At 35.6% G+C, this 18,187-nt stretch overlaps 3 protein-coding genes across 3 annotated transcripts; 2 read left to right on the top strand and 1 right to left on the bottom strand.

Moving 5' to 3' along the window:
- Window positions 1-2,896: 2,896 nt before the first annotated feature.
- On the bottom strand, window positions 2,897-12,573 carry LOC122820009 (putative trypsin-6). The gene is made up of 8 exons (XM_044097158.1): window positions 12,537-12,573; window positions 12,104-12,296; window positions 11,836-12,021; window positions 11,058-11,119; window positions 10,829-10,956; window positions 10,637-10,735; window positions 10,048-10,243; window positions 2,897-3,033 (listed from the first exon to the last, which is right to left on the bottom strand). Exons 1-8 carry the CDS (start codon window positions 12,571-12,573, stop codon window positions 2,963-2,965), a joined length of 972 nt encoding a protein of 323 aa, XP_043953093.1. The 3' UTR covers window positions 2,897-2,962.
- Window positions 4,851-6,697, top strand: LOC122820045 (cationic trypsin-like). Its single transcript, XM_044097213.1, has 6 exons — window positions 4,851-4,958; window positions 5,189-5,381; window positions 5,464-5,649; window positions 5,963-6,024; window positions 6,126-6,253; window positions 6,348-6,697. The coding sequence occupies exons 1-6, from the start codon at window positions 4,922-4,924 to the stop codon at window positions 6,489-6,491; spliced, it is 750 nt and encodes a 249-aa protein (XP_043953148.1). The 5' UTR covers window positions 4,851-4,921; the 3' UTR covers window positions 6,492-6,697.
- Window positions 12,574-14,214: 1,641 nt separating the features above from the next.
- Window positions 14,215-15,878, top strand: LOC122820035 (trypsin-like). The gene is made up of 6 exons (XM_044097203.1): window positions 14,215-14,251; window positions 14,474-14,666; window positions 14,749-14,934; window positions 15,252-15,313; window positions 15,415-15,542; window positions 15,636-15,878. The coding sequence occupies exons 1-6, from the start codon at window positions 14,215-14,217 to the stop codon at window positions 15,780-15,782; spliced, it is 753 nt and encodes a 250-aa protein (XP_043953138.1). The 3' UTR covers window positions 15,783-15,878.
- The last annotated feature ends 2,309 nt before the right edge of the window (window positions 15,879-18,187 follow it).

Below are 18,187 nucleotides of genomic sequence, written 5' to 3'. Positions count from 1 at the left end.
ACCTTTTTTTCTGTTTAATTCGATGTAATATTATAAGTGAAAAACACAACAATAATGTATTTAATGACATGTTAGCAGTACTAACATCTTTTTACTTTTATCAAACATTACTTGAAAATTTACAGAGAACTTCTGTTATGTTTAATTTTTTGAAAACAAAATTGTAATTTCTGAGATGTTTCACATAATAAACATGTAAGTTAGACTTAAATTTCAACAGTGGAAGAAAATAATTCTTATTATTAAATCTTTATTCATTTCATTCAATACAAAGAAAAAAAATTAATAAAAAAAAAAATGAAATGAAAGGTAGCAGAAAGAAGAAAATAATCTTATAATATCTGCCCCTTTTTCTCAACTATGGATCAAAACAACAACAAAAAACAACAAAAAAATAAAAAAATTTTGATTTGTCTTATGTGACAAAAAAAAGAAAACAAAGGAAGAACAAAGAAATAGGGTCAATCATCAATCTCAATTGAACGATACTATACTCTGACTTTATACTATTTCATACTTCTTCAAAAAAACAATCTTTAACATTCTTTTAAACATGTGTAATGATTTAACATTTTTAACATCGTTTTGCAGGTCGTTCCACAGTTTGACTCCTTGTATCGAAGTACATCGTTCTTTCAAACAAGTTCTGAATTTAGGTTTCTTAAAAATCTGTGTCCCCTTAAGGTTATAACTACTCTCTCTCTTTTCAAATTTTTTTTTGGATGTTTAAGGGTAATGTTTTTAGGTGTGCCTTATACATAACCAACAAAATATTATAATCAACTAAATCATTGAATTTCAATAACCTCAAATTACAAAATAATGTATTTGTTGGATATTTACCATGTTTTCGAGCAATAATTCTTATTGCCCTTTTTTGCAAAACAAAAACAGATTTTGTACTAGTATAATATGCCTTTCCCCATACCTCAACACAATAAACCAAGTGTGGAACAATTAGTGCATTATACAACATAAACAGTGCATGATCATTCAGAAAATCCCGTACTTTATAAAGCACTGCAATTGATTTTGCTAATTTTGTTCTTAAATAATTCAAATGGGATTTCCATGATAATCTCTCGTCAATTATCACACCCAAAAATTTCACCTCACTAACTCTTCAAATCTCTACACCATCAACTTTAAATGGAGTGTTTACAGTTCTTTGTCTCCTTGTAAATAACATATAATTTGTTTTGTCCAAATTTAAAGATAATTTATTAAGTTTGAACCATTTATGTATTTGCATAAATTCTATTTTCATTTCTTTTAACATCCCTTTTATATCATTGCCCTGACAAAAAAAAGTGGTATCATCCGCAAATAGAATACATTTGAAAAACCCTGATACATTTACCAAATCATTTACATATAAGATGAACAACTTTGGTCCAAGTACTGAACCCTGTGGAACTCCACATGTAATTTCACAAAATTCGGATCTAGTATCATGTACTTGTACAAACTGTTTTCTATTCTCCAGGTAGCTCGAAATCCACTGTAATGCCGGCCCTCTAATCCCGTATTTAATAAGTTTTTTGAGTAAAATGCTATGGTCAATCGTGTCGAATGCTTTCTTTAGATCGACATAAATGCTGGCACTATATTGTTTTTGATCAATAGCATTTGTTATATGTTCTGTCAGTTCCATAAGGGCCATTGATGTCGAATTTTTGGCTCTAAATCCATATTGACTACTACTTAATATATTATTTTTATCTATAAATGTATCTAATCTATTTATAAATAGTTTCTCCAAAATTTTTGAGAACTGTGGTAACAACGATATCGGTCTGTAATTACTAAACATACATTTCTCACCATTTTTGTAAATGGGAATTACCTTTGCTATTTTCATGGCGTCTGGAAATTTTCCTGATGAGAATGACAAATTACAGATATAGGTGAATGGTTTAATTACATAAGACATAATTTCCTTTACAAATTTCATATCCATATCTACCCAATCCTTTGATTTTTTATTCGCCATTTTGTTTACGATACTCAGTATTTCTTTCTCATCCGTTTCTCCAAGAAAGATGCTGTTTGGACAACTCCCAATTTTGTGGGTAACGTCGCTATCATCTTTTGGTATCTGAGCAGCAAGTCTTGGACCAACATTTACGTAATAATGATTGAATTCGTTTGCTATTTCATTCCGATCATAAATTTCTGTATTATCTTTTAAAAAGTGTGTTGCAATACCAGATTTTATTGTATGCTTTGTAGAAACACTATGTATAACTGTCCATATTGCTTTTGTGTCACCGATACTTTTTGTTAATAGGTTGGTATAATATTCTTTTTTATGTTTTCTTATAATCCATGTCAATTTATTTTTATATTTCTTATATCTATCCTCTGCTTCTTTCGTTTTTAACATCAAAAAGGATGAATACAAATTATTCTTTTTTTTACAAGCATTTCTCAACCCTTTTGTCATCCATGGCTTGTCAACAGCATCTTTCTTAACAAAATTAGTTGTCATACAATGTCTTTTATACAGAACTCCCAAAATATTCATAAACTCATCATATGCTCTGTGTACATCATCCACATATACATTAGTCCAATTTTGTTGACACAAATCATTTTTCAATTTATCCAAATTTTTTTTTTTTTTTTTTTTTACATTATTAGGATTTTATTATTTGTTAATTGTATCATGTGACTTCTGTTTCATTATTTTTGTGCACAGCTCTTTAGTCTTGTTGGAGTTTAAAGATTTCTAGAAATAAGTCAGGAATAGTAACTCCAGAGCTGCAGAGTTTAGATGCTGCATGTTCATTTCTGATGTAAAATAAATTAAATCTGGAGAGACTCAGACGGTGAAAAGCAGTGATTAGGAGGTTTATTAACAAACACAAATTTAAAGTTCTTTGGCGCTCGGGCCCCGGCTGAGGTCATCGAACGGATTGCGATGAGCTCGGATGAGTATTCCCGATGCAAGTTCGGAAAGTCATCCCCCGGGGCCCGACACTGGTGGTGGAGGTCGGTGGATGATGAGCTTCGAGAGCTGGGAGAGCCAGGGTGGAGAAGGGGTGGAGGTAAATTTACTGATTTCATAACTTCATAACCAGTGACCTTCTCTCCTCTGGTCTGTTTAACAACTACAGTCTCAAATCAACTCAGCCCTCCCAGACGGTCAGCAGCAGAAAAAGCAACATTAAACCTATCAGGGAAATATAAACTATATTTGCTTTTCATTATTCCCACATGATGAAAATGATATAGTATGATCTGATTAAATATTAGATTCTTGACTAATATGGGTTGTTGCTATGTTGTTGTACGATATTTTAAGATCTTGTTCAAGGTGCCCCTTTTTAACTTTGAGCCCCAGCCCCTCCAAAGGTTTCTGCACGGCCCTGTGTCAGCGTGCAGCTGTGTGCATGTGAGCAGATAAAACAGAGAAAAGACAAACAGTCCTTTTGTCCATAACAGAGTGTTCCTTATGAATTTCTTGTAACATTTCTTGTCTATAAAATCACAAAATTCATAGTTTCTTTTATGAAGAACATTTAGTTCCATTAACCTTTTTGTTTTTCACAATGTTGCATCAGGGCTCTTTTTCTATTTTTGTATTTATGTTTGTCCTTAACTTAAGCTTTGTTAGCACATTAATCCCACTTTATACCAAACTCATATTTAACCAAATAAAACAGATGTTTTTTTGGTTTTTTTCGATAAGCAGATGAATATGTAATCATGTCTCTAATTAGTTAAATAACAGACTGTTACTTGCAAGTTCATCTTGTTGTTCCAGGCCACTGCTCCTCAGGGATGACCTCTCTCTCTCTTACTTTTCACACTACCAATTGAGCCATTGGCATCAGCTATTTGCCTGCATCCATGGATCCCCGGGATCACTGTGGGCCCCACAGAACACAAAATCTCTCTATTCACGGACTATGCCATTTTATTTCTAACAGATCTGAAACAGTCAATTCTGGTGGTGATGGAAGTGATCCAGGAATTTGGAGAGTCGCAGGTTACAAAGCAAATAATACAAAATCTTCTATTCTGGTATGAAATGTAGGTGAAAGGACTAATTACATCAGTGAGCTTATGCAATGTGTAGTAGTGGAACATTTTGAATATCTGAGTGTCCAGATTTTCCTGTAATTAGATTTGACGAGTTGTCAAATCTAATTACGAACTCCTACTGAAAAACAATAGCTGCCTCAACATCCCTGCCAATATCCCTATTGGGAAGAGTTAATGTCCTAAAAATGAGTATACAACCAAAACTATCATACCTCTTTCAAAGTATTCCCCTGCCAACTCCTCCTGAATTATTTATTTGGCTAAAAAAAAATATTTTGGGCTTTATTTGGAACAACGGAAAGTCTAGGCTATGCTTCTCTTTGCTTTATTAACAATTTGAAAATTGGGGTTAAATTGCCCCACTTTTAAATGTTACTGTTTACACAATTAAGGACTATCCTGTTTTATTTTGTAGACAAAGAAAATCCTCACTGGGTAGAAATGGAGTCCCATAACTTAAGTTTAGCTCTTCCATTATTCATATACTCTGAAGCACCAAAGAAGTAACAGAAATATACTACAAATCCTATTCTGAAAAACATGATTAGAATCTGGCAGGATGTTTGAAAATACCTCAAGGGCGTGATGCGGTGGCGTAGGGATAGAAAGATCCATGGTTGGAGGCCTTGAGTCCTTAATAATTTAAGTTATAAGACGGGAAAATGTTTGGTCATTGGTGAAATAATCTGTCAATGAAACAAGAAGTTTTTCAAGTTTCTTTAAAACAATGAGATGTTAAATTTTCTCTGCAGATAACAGTGCAGATCAGTTTCTGTCCTGTGATTGGTGGCTTTCTTTCCAACAGGAAGTTGTGAACAGAGTTTAAAAGCTGCTGCAGGACTGCAGACATTCAGAGGAAGCTGGACCAGCAATGGCTCTGCTGAAGGTTCTGCTGCTGCTGGGGCTGGGTGAGTCAGAGACACTGGAGACACTGGAGACACTGGAGACACTTCCACTGGTTCCAGAGAGGCTGCTGCTCTATGTGACTCTCAAACTTCCCTCTTATTCTTTTTTAGATTGAAATTTCTTTGCATATAAACTGTGATGGTTTTTAATATTTAACTGTTTATCCTTTTTCTGTTCCTGCAGCCATGTTTGCACCTGATTTCTGAGTAAAGTCCTCCTTTTTCTTCCTCAGGTGTTTCAGTGAACTCAGGTGTTTCTCTGCAGAAGAGAATCATTGGAGGTCAAAACTGTCAAGATACGGAGCGTCTTTATCATGTTCGGCTAGAGAGCAGCAATGGTACTCATTCGCACCTCTGTGGGGGATCTCTGATCCGCCCTCAGTGGATCCTGACTGCAGCTCACTGCTGGCATTCTGGGCCAGGATGGTAGGAAAGAGACATAGAGACAGTTTTATCTGCAGTTGATCAGGTTTTATGTCTGTTCATTATAATCTAACCTTTTCTGCAGGACTAACGAAGCAGTGATAAAAGTTCATCCACGGTCTGCGGGTCAGCAGAGACAGGTGATCCTACAAGCTCCTGTGATTTATACTCTCAACAACCAGCAGCATGACATCATGTTGCTGATGCTTCAGACACCAGTAAGAGATGTCTCAGTTGGTCAGCTAGGAGATCGCAGGCGTCGTATTAAAGTGTAAGTCTTTCTCTGATCAAAATCATAACTTCAGGTTTTCTGTCTCCACTCCTCCAGTCCTGCTGCTTCTGCTTCAGCACACCTGAGTCAGGTAATCAGGCCACCAGCAGAACCAGAACCTGTTTAGCTCAGGTGTGTTGGACCAGAGACACATGTGAAGGATGCAGGACATCATCACTGAGGACTGGAGGTGGACACTCCTGTGTCAGTGGATGAAGTCCTTCATGGATTTATTTCCTGTTCTTTTATTATTCTTCATAACAATATATTTTCTTCATTGTTATCTTGTATTTTTACATTTTATGTTTTTTAGAGGCGATATTGTTCAGCTGGCAGGAGAGGGACCAACGACAACCGGCCCCAATAATCAGCGATGTGAGAGAAATATTGAAGTTATGAGAATAAAATCTTTGTTTCTGTCTCTACAGAGAAGGTCGAGTGAAGAACATGTTTATGATTCTCATGTTTTTCTACAGTACCCCCCAGTGGCAATTTTCCACCTCATCTTCAGTGTGTCGACATGAAAGTTGTTCAGGTTTCCGTCAACCTGCCGACACGTGGGTATATGTACCATGCTTCAGCACAGAACAAGGATGTCTGCCATGTAAGTTTGTTTCTTGAATATTTCTCTGCAGCGATTAGAAAACATTTCTGTTTTAAAATAATAAATAAATACATTGATATAAATTTTTCTACAGGGTGACACTGGTGGAGCAGTGGTGTTCAACAACAAGATTTATGGTCTGATTTCTTTTGGTGGACAACATGCATGTCAGAGTCCAGTTGCAATCTTGGATGTGAGTGTATACAAGGAATGGATTAATAGAATGACTACGATGTAATAAAACATAAACTCTCATGAAACATAACTCCTATCAAATTTCCTCTCACAAACTTTATAATTGTATCTTCATTAGTTTGATTCACTTGTTTGTAGAATTAGAATAAACCAATAGTTTTTTTTTCTCACCTGATCTTGACCTCCCTAATGGAGCTTTCTCTGCTGTAGAAATGGAAAATAAATCAATAAATGGATTAAAAAGAAACATTTCCTGGCTAATTGTCTTTACATTTGTGGTTCATTTTGTTCAGTTGATATTTTACTAAAAGCATGATGTAAGTTTTAAATCACATGAAGAGGAAACCGCAGAAGTAATTTATTTATTCTTTTTTTGACTTTATTTTACATCAGAACTGAACATGCAGCATCTAAACTGTGCAGCTTTGGAGTTACTATTCCTGATTTACTTCTAGAAAACTTTAAACTCCAACAAGACCAAAGAGCTGTGCACAAAAATAATGAAACAGAAGTCACATGATACAATTAACAAAAAATACAGTTCTAATAATTTAAGATAATCTTCACATTTTTAATAAAGATTCAAATAAATAAAAAGTTAAATAATTTAAAAAATTTTAAGAGTCAAAATCTGGAAAGAAAGACGTTTTAAGAAAATATTAAAAACAGGTAAAACTAATTAATGATACTGGTTACCACAAATATAACAGAAAATTGATTGAAAACGTTCCCCTTCTGCAGTTAAAGTGTTATTGGTAATTAAAATTTTTAGATTTAGAACTTTTTTATTGTGTTACATAGAGCTATAAAAAAGAATGATCTTAAAAACATTAACAAAATTTGCCTGCAAAATAAAGTAAGAAGTGTAAAAGTCGGCAGGTCTGGCTTATTAAAGATAGATAACCAGGGATCTGCCAGAAAACTGTAATTACACACATATTCATGACATTCTTTTTCTAACTTCAACATCAGGCTTATGTTTATATCCACAAACATATGTATATGTTGTATATGTTGACAAAAAATATTCTTGTCCATAGATATTTAAAGGGCACAGATCTCCTCCTCACCATGGACCCGGTGTCTTAACAACATGGAGGAAGAGAGACTGAGAATCCTCATTGCTCATTACTACTAAATTATTTTATTTAGCTAAATATTATTGTTGAGGGGCACAAACAGACCTCCTAACATATAGATTTAAAAAAATTGAGAAAGGGAACTAGGGGCATCGAGGATAAAAGCAGCAGGGGTTCAAGCCACATACAGACCCTCATCTGCATGTGCCTGCTTCTGTATGGAAATGTTCTTCTGCAGCAGGATGATGACATGTAAAAGAATAATGTTTTTGCATTGTGCACTTTTGCATAATTTCCATACGTAAACAGTAACATGGCATTTGTCTATATTTGTAAATCTGATTATGATTAAGTCAGTTCCTCACCAGCTATGAACCTCACTGCTGTTAAGTATGAAGAATGAAATGAACGACAAAATCACTACTCTAGAACAAGTTTGTATCATTTAATAACAGCATAATATTACTGGTTCCAGAAATAGGTTAAAATTGTTAATACTATTATTTGGATGTGATTATTGATCATATTTGATGATACAAACCTTTTTTTCTGTTTAATTCGATGTAATATTATAAGTGAAAAACAACAATAATGTATTTAATGACATGTTAGCAGTACTAACATCTTTTTACTTTTATCAAACATTACTTGAAAATTTACAGAGAACTTCTGTTATGTTTAATTTTTTGAAAATAAAATTGTAATTTCTGAGATGTTTCACATAATAAACATGTAAGTTAGACTTAAATTTCAACAGTGGAAGAAAATAATTCTTATTATTAAATCTTTATTCATTTCATTCAATACAAAGAAAAAAACTTCAATACAAAGAAAAAAAATTAATTAAAAAAAACAAAAATGAAATGAAAGGTAGCAGAAAGAAGAAAATAATCTTATAATATCTGCCCCTTTTTCTCAACTATGGATCAAAACAACAAAAAAAACAAAACAAAAAAAAATAAAAATTTTTTGATTTGTCTTATGTGACAAAAAAAAGAAAACAAAGGAAGAACAAAGAAATAAGGTCAATCATCAATCTCAACTGAACGATACTATACTCTGACTTTATACTATTTCATACTTCTTCAAAAAAACAATCTTTAACATTCTTTTAAACATGTGTAATGATTTAACATTTTTAACATCGTTTTGCAGGTCGTTCCACAGTTTGACTCCTTGTATCGAAGTACATCGTTCTTTCAAACAAGTTCTGAATTTAGGTTTCTTAAAAATCTGTGTCCCCTTAAGGTTATAACTACTGTGGTAACAACGATATCGGTCTGTAATTACTAAACATACATTTCTCACCATTTTTGTAAATGGGAATTACCTTTGCTATTTTCATGGCGTCTGGAAATTTTCCTGATGAGAATGACAAATTACAGATATAGGTGAATGGTTTAATTACATAAGACATAATTTCCTTTACAAATTTCATATCCATATCTACCCAATCCTTTGATTTTTTATTCGCCATTTTGTTTACGATACTCAGTATTTCTTTCTCATCCGTTTCTCCAAGAAAGATGCTGTTTGGACAACTCCCAATTTTGTGGGTAACGTCGCTATCATCTTTTGGTATCTGAGCAGCAAGTCTTGGACCAACATTTACGTAATAATGATTGAATTCGTTTGCTATTTCATTCCGATCATAAATTTCTGTATTATCTTTTAAAAAGTGTGTTGCAATACCAGATTTTATTGTATGCTTTGTAGAAACACTATGTATAACTGTCCATATTGCTTTTGTGTCACCGATACTTTTTGTTAATAGGTTGGTATAATATTCTTTTTTATGTTTTCTTATAATCCATGTCAATTTATTTTTATATTTCTTATATCTATCCTCTGCTTCTTTCGTTTTGAACATCAAAAAGGATGAATACAAATTATTCTTTTTTTACAAGCATTTCTCAACCCTTTTGTCATCCATGGCTTGTCAACAGCATCTTTCTTAACAAAATTAGTTGTCATACAATGTCTTTTATACAGAACTCCCAAAATATTCATAAACTCATCATATGCTCTGTGTACATCATCCACATATACATTAGTCCAATTTTGTTGACACAAATAATTTTTCAATTTATCCAAATTTTTTTTTTTTTTTTTTTTTTTTTACATTATTAGGATTTTATTATTTGTTAATTGTATCATGTGACTTCTGTTTCATTATTTTTGTGCACAGCTCTTTAGTCTTGTTGGAGTTTAAAGATTTCTAGAAATAAGTCAGGAATACTAACTCCAGAGCTGCAGAGTTTAGATGCTGCATGTTCATTTCTGATGTAAAATAAATTAAATCTGGAGAGACTCAGACGGTGAAAAGCAGTGATTAGGAGGTTTATTAACAAACTCAAATTTAAAGTTCTTTGGCGCTCGGGCCCCGGCTGAGGTCATCGAACGGATTGCGAAGAGCTCGGATGAGTATTCCCGATGCAAGTTCGGAAAGTCATCCCCCGGGGCCCGACACTGGTGGTGGAGGTCAGTGGATGATGAGCTTCGAGAGCTGGGAGAGCCAGGAAGGAGAAGGGGCGGAGGAGGGTTGAGCGCGGCTGGAAAGCGGAGGATGCCGTGCTTGGAGGTCCTTATCAGCTGGGTCTCGGTCGATGATTGGACGTGACGTGGCATGGTTCAGCGTTGGTAGGTCAGCGGCGAAGACCGGGCTGCTCTGATTGGATGTGGTTAAAGAGTCTTCCAGCTTGAATTTGCGCCTAGGCTTCATGAGAAAAACTGAATAAATAAATTACTTCTGGTGTTCCTCTTCATGTGATTTAAAACTCATCTTATGTTTTTATACTCAGTTAAGGTAAAATATCAACTGAACAAACTGAACCATGAATGTAAAGACAATCAGCCAGGAAATGTTTCTTTTTCATAGATTTATTGATTTATTTTCATTTCTACAGCAGAGAAAGCTCCATTAGGGAGGTCAAGATCAGGTGAGAAAAAAAAACTATTGGTTTATTCTAATTCTACAAACATGTGGATAGCGAAGATATAAAATTATAAAATTATATGAGACAAAATTTGATAAGAATTATATTTCATGATAGTTTATGTTTTATTAAAACCTAGCACTTCTATTAATCCACTTCTTGTATTCACATACATCCAAGATTGCAACTGGACTCTGACATGCACCTGGTCCACCAAAAGTAATCACACCATAAATCATGTTGTTGAACTCCACTGCTCCACCAGTGTCACCCTGTAGAAATATTTATATCAAAATATTCATTTATGTTAGAAAACAAAAAAGTTTTCTAATCGCTGCAGAGAGATATTCAAGAAAAAAACTTACATAGCAGATATCCTGGTTCTGTGCTGAAACATAGAATATATGCCCACGTGTTGGCAGGTGAAGGGAAACCTGAACAAGTCTCATGTCGACACACTGAAGATGAGGTGGGAAATCCCCACCGGGGGGTACTGTGGAAAAACATGAGAATCATTAACATGTTCTTCACTTGATATTCTCTGTAGAGACAGAAACAAAGATTTTATTCTCATAAATTCAATATTTCTCTCACATCGCTGATTATTGGGGCCGGTTGTCGTTGCTGCCTCTCCTGCCAGCTGAACAAGATCGTCTCTAAAACACAATAAAAATAAAATGTAAAAATACAAGACAACAATGAAGAAAATATATTGTTATGAAGAACAATGTAAGAACAGAAAATAAATCCATGAAGGATGTTAGAGAATTTTCGGTATCATTTTGTTATTACTTTAGTTGAAATTTAGTCTGTTAAAAGTGTTCTCTTCCTTGTCTGTTAATTTTCTGACCTGGAGGTCAGGATTGTCTGTTTATCTTCATGTGAGCAGTTGAGTAGTTTTCTGGTTGATTAGGTTACATGTTGATTAGGTTACATGTTGTACAACCTCTGTTCTTTTTACGACCTCTGCCCCCTTCACTGTTTTTCTTTGACAATAAAACAGGGGTTTGCGTGAAAGGAAATCAGAACTCTCTGTGAACGGCTTGAAGAAGCTGCTTCGGAGACTTCTCCTTTTGCAAAAGCTTTGTCATAAAATTCATATACGTTGTCTGTGGTTCTTTATTTAGGTTCAAGGAAAAATACCTATCAAAGGACTTCATCCACTGACACAGGAGTGTCCACCTCCAGTCCTCAGTGACGGTGTCCTGCATCCTTTACATGTGTCTCTGCTCCAACACACCTGAGCTAAACAGGTTCTGGTTCTGCTGGTGGCCTGATTACCTGACTCAGGTGTGCTGAAGCAGAAGCAGCAGGACTGGAGGAGTGGAGACAGAAAACCTGAAGTTATGATTTTGATCAGAGAAAGACTTACATTTTAAGACGATATCTGCAATCTGGTAGCCGAACAACTGAGACATCTGGTACTGGTGTCTGAAGCTTCAGCAACATGATGTCATGCTGCTGGTTGTTCAGAGTATAAATCACAGGAGCTTGTTGGATCACCTGTATCTGCTGCCCCGCAGACCGTGGATGAGCTTTTATCACTGCTACGTTAGTCCTGCAGAAAATATTAGATTATAATGAACAGACAGAAAACCTGATCAACTGCAGATAAAACTGTCTCTATGTCTCTTTCCTACCATCCTGGCCCAGACTGCCAGCAGTGAGCTGCAGTCAGGATCCACTGAGAGTGGATCAGAGATCCCCCACAGCGGTACACATGAGTACCATTGCCGCTCTCCAGTCGAACATGATAAAGACGCTCCGTGTCTTGACAGTTTTGACCTCCAATGATTCTCTTCTGCAGAGAAACACCTGAGTTCACTGAAACACCTGAGGAAGAAAAATGAGAACTTTACTCAGAAATCCGGTGCAAACATGGCTGCAGGAACCGAAAAAAGGATAAACAGTTAAATATTAAAAATCATCACAGTTTATATGCAAAGAAGTTTCAGTCTGAAACAGAATAAGAGGGAAGTTTGAGAGTCACAGAGAGCAGCAGCCTCTCTGGAACCAGTAGAAGTGTTTCCAGTGTCTCCAGTGTCTCCAGTGTTTCCAGTGTTTCCGACTCACCCAGCCCCAGCAGCAGCAGAACCTTCAGCAGAGCCATTGCTGGTCCAGCTTCCTGTGAATATCTGCAGTCCTGCAGCAGCTTTTAAACTCTGTTAACAACTTTCTTCTGGAAAGAAAGCCACCAATCACAGGACAGACACTGATCTGCGCTGTCATCTGCATACAGAGGAACTTTAAAATTTCATTGTTCTAAAGAAACTTGAAAAAAGTTCTTCAGTTGACAGATTATTTCACTAAAGTAATCTGATTAACATAATTTTAATAATCAGCAAATGAAACTGGAAATTTTTCATCAATATTAAGGAATTGACTCTAAACAAGCAGCTAAAATATTTTGCCTCAAAGTCAGCTGTAAGTAAATTTTTCTCTCAAGTGAACTGAGAGATTTGTAGATTAAAAATAGACTAAAAATAATAGGTAAATTTTCAGTTTTTTCAGTGCACAAGCTTGCAGAGAGTTTTGCTCAAGAAAAAACTTGATTGTAAACTTGATAAAATAAAACTGATTTTCTGAAGAAAGAGCGAATCATCCTTGTTTTTAGTTTGATTATTTTTTTAAGGAAAAAATGTTTGGTTTCCAGTCTACAAGAATTCACATCTTCCTTTCCTCCCAAAACTAGAATCATTTTGTTTACTAATGAGCTGTGAAAATGACCCTCTTTAAATAGAAAAAGGATTTGCTTCTTTTATTTTGAAAAAGAACAATATTTCATTGCTGGGTGGTGAAGAGCATTTGCATTTGTTGTAAATTCAAAATTACAACACAAATTAAAACTCACAGAGATTCACCTAATTAAATGAAAACAATTCAGATTTTTAAAACACATTTAAAAGAAAACTATGGTCAAATTTAACTCGTGATTCTTTTTATTAAAGACACAGACGTCTTTCATCACATATGATTCTTTGCTTTTACAGTTTTTCTTGATTGCTTTGATACATTTGTGAACACAAGAGGCTGAACAGCAGCATTTAGGGTCAAAGTGACACATTGTAGCAGTCCCTAAGACCCAGTGAAACACGGAGAGCTTCGATTGGTGCAGTAATTTGTATTTACTTCGTTCGAAACCAAGTTTTGAATAGCACTGAGTACACCGTGCTCCAAATACACCATGAAATTAAAAGAAAAGAAAATACATTTGCTTAAGTGTCTTTGTTTGACACAAAACATGAATACATTACATAAAAACATAAAAAGTACTAACATCTTTTTACTTTTATCAAACATTAGTCGAAAATTTACAGAGAACTTCTGTTATGTAAAATTTTTTGAAAATCAAATTGTAATTTGATTACAATTTGACTGCAGGGTTAGGGTTATTTGAATGCTTTCTACTGCAAAGCTCTCAGTTCACTTGAGATAAAGCGAAACTATTTTACAAGTAACTTTGCAGCAAAATATATGAGCTGCTTGTTTTGAGTCAACTCCTTAATATTGATGAAGTCATTTAAGTTATTTGAGGAGTAAATGTTTGGTAATTAGTGAAATAATCTGTCAATGGAAGAACTCTTTTCAAGTTTCTTTAGACCAATGAGATTTTAAAGTTCTTCTGTATGCAGATGACAGCGCAGATCAGTTTCTGTCCTGTGATTGGTGGCTTTCTTTCCAGCAGGAAGTTGTTAACAGAGTTTAAAAGCTGCTGCAGGACTGCAGATATTCACAGGAAGCTGGACCAGCAATGGCTCTGCTGAAGGTTCTGCTGCTGCTGGGGCTGGGTGAGTCAGAGACACTGGAGACACTGGAGACACTTCCACCGGTTCCAGAGAGGCTGCTGCTCTCTGTGACTCTCAAACTTCCCTCTGATTCTGTTTCAGACTGAAACTTCTTTGCATATAAACTGTGATGATTTTTAATATTTAACTGTTTATCCTTTTTTCTGTTCCAGCAACCATGTTTGCACTTGATTTCTGAGTAAAGTCCTCCTTTTTCTTCTTCAGGTGTTTCAGTGAACTCAGGTGTTTCTCTGCAGAAGAGAATCATTGGAGGTCAAAACTGTCAAGACACGAAGCGTCTTTATCATGTTCGACTGGAGAGCGGCAATGGTACTCATGTCTACCGCTGTGGAGGATCTCTGATCCACTCTCAGTGGATTCTGACTGCAGCTCACTGCTGGCAGTCTGGGCCAGGATGGTAGGAAAGAGACACAGAGACAGTTTTATCTGCAGTTGATCAGGTTTTCTGTCTGTTCATTATAATCTAATATTTTCTGCAGGACTAACGAAGCAGTGATAAAAGTTCATCCACGGTCTGCAGGGCAGCAGAGACAGGTGATCCAACAAGCTCCTGTGATTTATACTCTCAACAACCAGCAGCATGACATCATGTTGCTGAAGCTTCAGACACCAGTAAGAGATGTCTCAGTTGGTCAGCTACCAGATTGCAGATATCGTCTTCATATGTAAGTCTTTCACTGATCAAAATAATGACTTCAGGTTTTTTGTCTCCACTCCTCCAGTCCTGCTGCCTCTGCTTCAGCACACCTGAGTCAGGTAATCAGGCCACCAGCAGAACCAGAACCTGTTTAGCTCAGGTGTGTTGGAGCAGAGACACATGTGAAGGATGCAGGACATCATCACTGAGGACTGGAGGTGGACACTCCTGTGTCAGTGGATGAAGTCCTTCATGGATTTATTTTCTGTTCTTTCATTGTTCTTCATAATTAATTTTCTAAAATCTTATCTTGTATTTTTACATTTTATTTTTATTGTGTTTTAGAGGCGATGTTGTTCAGCTGGCAGGAGAAGGAGCAACGACAACCGGCCCCAATAATCAGCGATGTGAGAGAAATATTGAAGTTATGAGAATAAAATCTTTGTTTCTGTCTCTACAGAGAAGGTCGAGTGAAGAACATGTTAATGATTCTCATGTTTCTCTACAGTACCCCCCGGTGGTGATTTTTCACCTCATCTTCAGTGTGTCAACATGCTAGTTGTTCAGCTTTTCGTCCACCTGCCTAGACGTGGGACTTTATTCCATGTTGAAGCACAGAACAAGGATATCTGCTATGTAAGTTTGTTTCTTGAATATTTCTCTGGAGTGATTAAAATACTTTTCTGTTTTAAAACATAAATAAATATATTGATTTACATTTTTCTACAGGGTGACACTGGTGGAGCAGTGCTGAACAACAACATGATTTATGGCGTAATTTCTTTTGGTGGACAAGATGCATGTCAGAATCCAGCTGCAATCATGGACGTGTGTGAATACAAGAAGTGGATTAATAGAAAAATTGGGTATAATTAAAACATAAACTATAATAAAATATATTTCTCATCAAATTTCTTCTCACAAATTTTATAATTGTATCTTCATCGGTTCGATCCACTTGTTTGTAGAATTAGAACAAACCAATAGTTTTTTTTCTCACCTGATCTTGACCTCCCTAATGAAGCTTTTTCTGTCTCAGAAATAAAAAAAATAAATCAATAAATGCATGAAAAAGAAACATTTCCTGGCTAATTGTCTTTACATTCATGTTTCAGTTTGTTCACTTGATATTTTCCCTGAACTGAGTGTGAAAACATGATATGAGTTTTAAATCACATGAAGAGGAACACCAGAAGTAATTTATTTATTCAGTTTTTCTCTTTATTTTACATCAGAAATGAACATGCAGCATCTAAACTCTGCAGCTGCATTGCAAAAATATTTATTTTCTTTCACTGTTGAAATTAAAATCTAAATTACATGTTAATTATGTAAAACTTCTCAATAATTACAATTTGCTTTTCAAAATTTTAAACATGACAGACATTCTCTGTAAATGTCACAGTAACATCTGAAAAAAGTAAAAAAAAAGGTTAGTACTGCTAAAATATGTCATTAAATACTTTATTGTGTTTTTCACTGATAATATTACATCAAATTAAACAGAAAAGAAGGTTTGCATCATGTTGGGACACTTATCCAGGTTTGCACTCACACACACTCGCAAGTACTTTTGACACGCATAGCATGTTTCATTTTCAGACAAAGAGCTTTCTGGAGGAGTGAAACTTAAGCTGACGTCACATATCAGGCGACTGCAGGACATTGCTTAGATGACGTAGCTTACGACCAATAAGGCGTGTCTTAGGTATAAGGAATGGATCGTCCGTTTTTAATCAGATGCTGTGTAGAACCCGGTGAGATTACATCACACATATTAGCCTGTGAGCGTCTCTCTTTTTTAGCGCTAAAAAAGAATAAAAAAAGTAAAGTCTGATCACGTTGTCTAGCTAACTTCCTGTTCGTGTGCTCCCTCAATTTTGGTCCGTTCCGGCTGGAGGAATATATAGTTTACTTTTGGTTTTCTTATCAATCATCAATAGCTTTATTATTTCAGTAATCACCATCCAAATAAAAGTATTAATTAACAATTTCAACTTATTTCTATGGAACCAGGAATATCTTATTATGCTGTCATTAAATGATACAAATGCTTTCTTGAGTAGTGATTTTGTCATTCATTTTCTTCTTCATATTTAACAGCAGTGATGTGCAGTGAGGTTCATAGCTGGTGAGGCACTGGCTTAATCATTATCAGATTTACAAATATAAACATCTTGCATGTTACTGTTTACATATTTCGCACATGCGCACAACGCTGGAGGACAAACAGACTATTTTAAATGCTATCCATAGCCACGCTGCCAGCATAGAATATTTTTGTTGACTCAATAAACCTAAAATGTAGGTATGTTTAATTTACTGCTATGCTCCTCAGCAAGGGGAAAAACCGTTGAAGTACAACTAAAATCCACTTCTTTCTTGCCCTCTGTATCTGCTAAGCTTGATGCAGACACGTTTTTGTAGCAATTGACAACAACGCCTCTATATGTTTCAGGATTCAACACCAAAAAACACTAAATATTTCCCACACAAAGAACAGTCTGTTGCAGTAGTGTGGCTTTAGGTTTAATATTTCTTTCACGATTATTTATAAGTGATTGCTGTATTAGATTAGGCTGCACAGTGGTGCAGTTGGAAGAGCTGTTGCCTTGCAGCAAGAAGGTCCTGGGTTTGATTCCCCACCCAGGGTCTTTCTCCACAGAGTTTGCATGTTCTCCTTGTGCATGCATGGGTCCTCTCCAGGTACTCCCACAGTCCTAAAACTGGTCTCACCCCCTCTCTAAATTCTCCTTAGGTGTGAGTGTGTGTGTGCATGGTTGTGTGTCTGGTTTCTGTGTTGCCCTGCGACAGATTGGCGACCTTTCCAGGGTGTAGTCCGCCTCTCGCCCAGAATATTAGCTGGAGATAGGCACGAGCACCTCTCCCGATTCCTCTAGGGAACAAGGGTGTACAGAAAATGGATGGATGGATGTAGTAGATTATAGCTGAAACTGCTATTAGCTAATCTAATCAGTTTGTGGGTCATGTTTATTCTGTGTTCTTTACACAGAACTGTAGCTCACAAAATGCATATTTCATTAAAAACTAAGCGAAAAATTTTTATTGCCATCTTACTTTTACTCATAAATGGAGTCCATGATGCTCCGCTCTTTCTGAACAAAAATATCAGTTCATCCAATGCCAAGTCTGTCTTCTGACACAAGTTGAGGAAAGAAGGCAAAGGAGGCAGAAAAGGCTGTTTCTATCAGGACATCCACAAAGCCAGTCTTTGCTTGTGTGCCACCCTGTTTGAAAACAAAGAGTTTTCAATTGTAGTT

This window comes from Gambusia affinis, linkage group LG02, assembly GCF_019740435.1.
Source record: "Gambusia affinis linkage group LG02, SWU_Gaff_1.0, whole genome shotgun sequence".
Classification (NCBI taxonomy): Eukaryota; Metazoa; Chordata; class Actinopteri; order Cyprinodontiformes; family Poeciliidae; genus Gambusia; species Gambusia affinis.
Note: the sequence above shows the minus strand (reverse complement) of the source record. Positions and strands in the feature narration are given on the sequence as shown.

What these genes read in the sequence shown, in the direction of transcription:
- LOC122820045 (XM_044097213.1), top strand. Translation starts at nt 4,922, where the DNA reads ATGGCTCTGCTGAAGGTTCTGCTGCTGCTGGGGCTGG. An exon ending in TCTGCTGCTGCTGGGGCTGG is followed by an intron (nt 4,959 to 5,188) that starts GTGAGTCAGAGA and finishes TTTCTTCCTCAG; the next exon opens with GTGTTTCAGTGAACTCAGGT. An exon ending in CGCAGGCGTCGTATTAAAGT is followed by an intron (nt 5,650 to 5,962) that starts GTAAGTCTTTCT and finishes TATGTTTTTTAG; the next exon opens with AGGCGATATTGTTCAGCTGG.
- LOC122820009 (XM_044097158.1), bottom strand. Translation starts at nt 12,573, where the DNA reads ATGGCTCTGCTGAAGGTTCTGCTGCTGCTGGGGCTGG. An exon ending in TCTGCTGCTGCTGGGGCTGG is followed by an intron (nt 12,297 to 12,536) that starts GTGAGTCGGAAA and finishes TTTCTTCCTCAG; the next exon opens with GTGTTTCAGTGAACTCAGGT. An exon ending in CGGCCCCAATAATCAGCGAT is followed by an intron (nt 10,957 to 11,057) that starts GTGAGAGAAATA and finishes GTTTTTCCACAG; the next exon opens with TACCCCCCGGTGGGGATTTC.
- LOC122820035 (XM_044097203.1), top strand. Translation starts at nt 14,215, where the DNA reads ATGGCTCTGCTGAAGGTTCTGCTGCTGCTGGGGCTGG. An exon ending in TCTGCTGCTGCTGGGGCTGG is followed by an intron (nt 14,252 to 14,473) that starts GTGAGTCAGAGA and finishes TTTCTTCTTCAG; the next exon opens with GTGTTTCAGTGAACTCAGGT. An exon ending in TGGCAGTCTGGGCCAGGATG is followed by an intron (nt 14,667 to 14,748) that starts GTAGGAAAGAGA and finishes TATTTTCTGCAG; the next exon opens with GACTAACGAAGCAGTGATAA.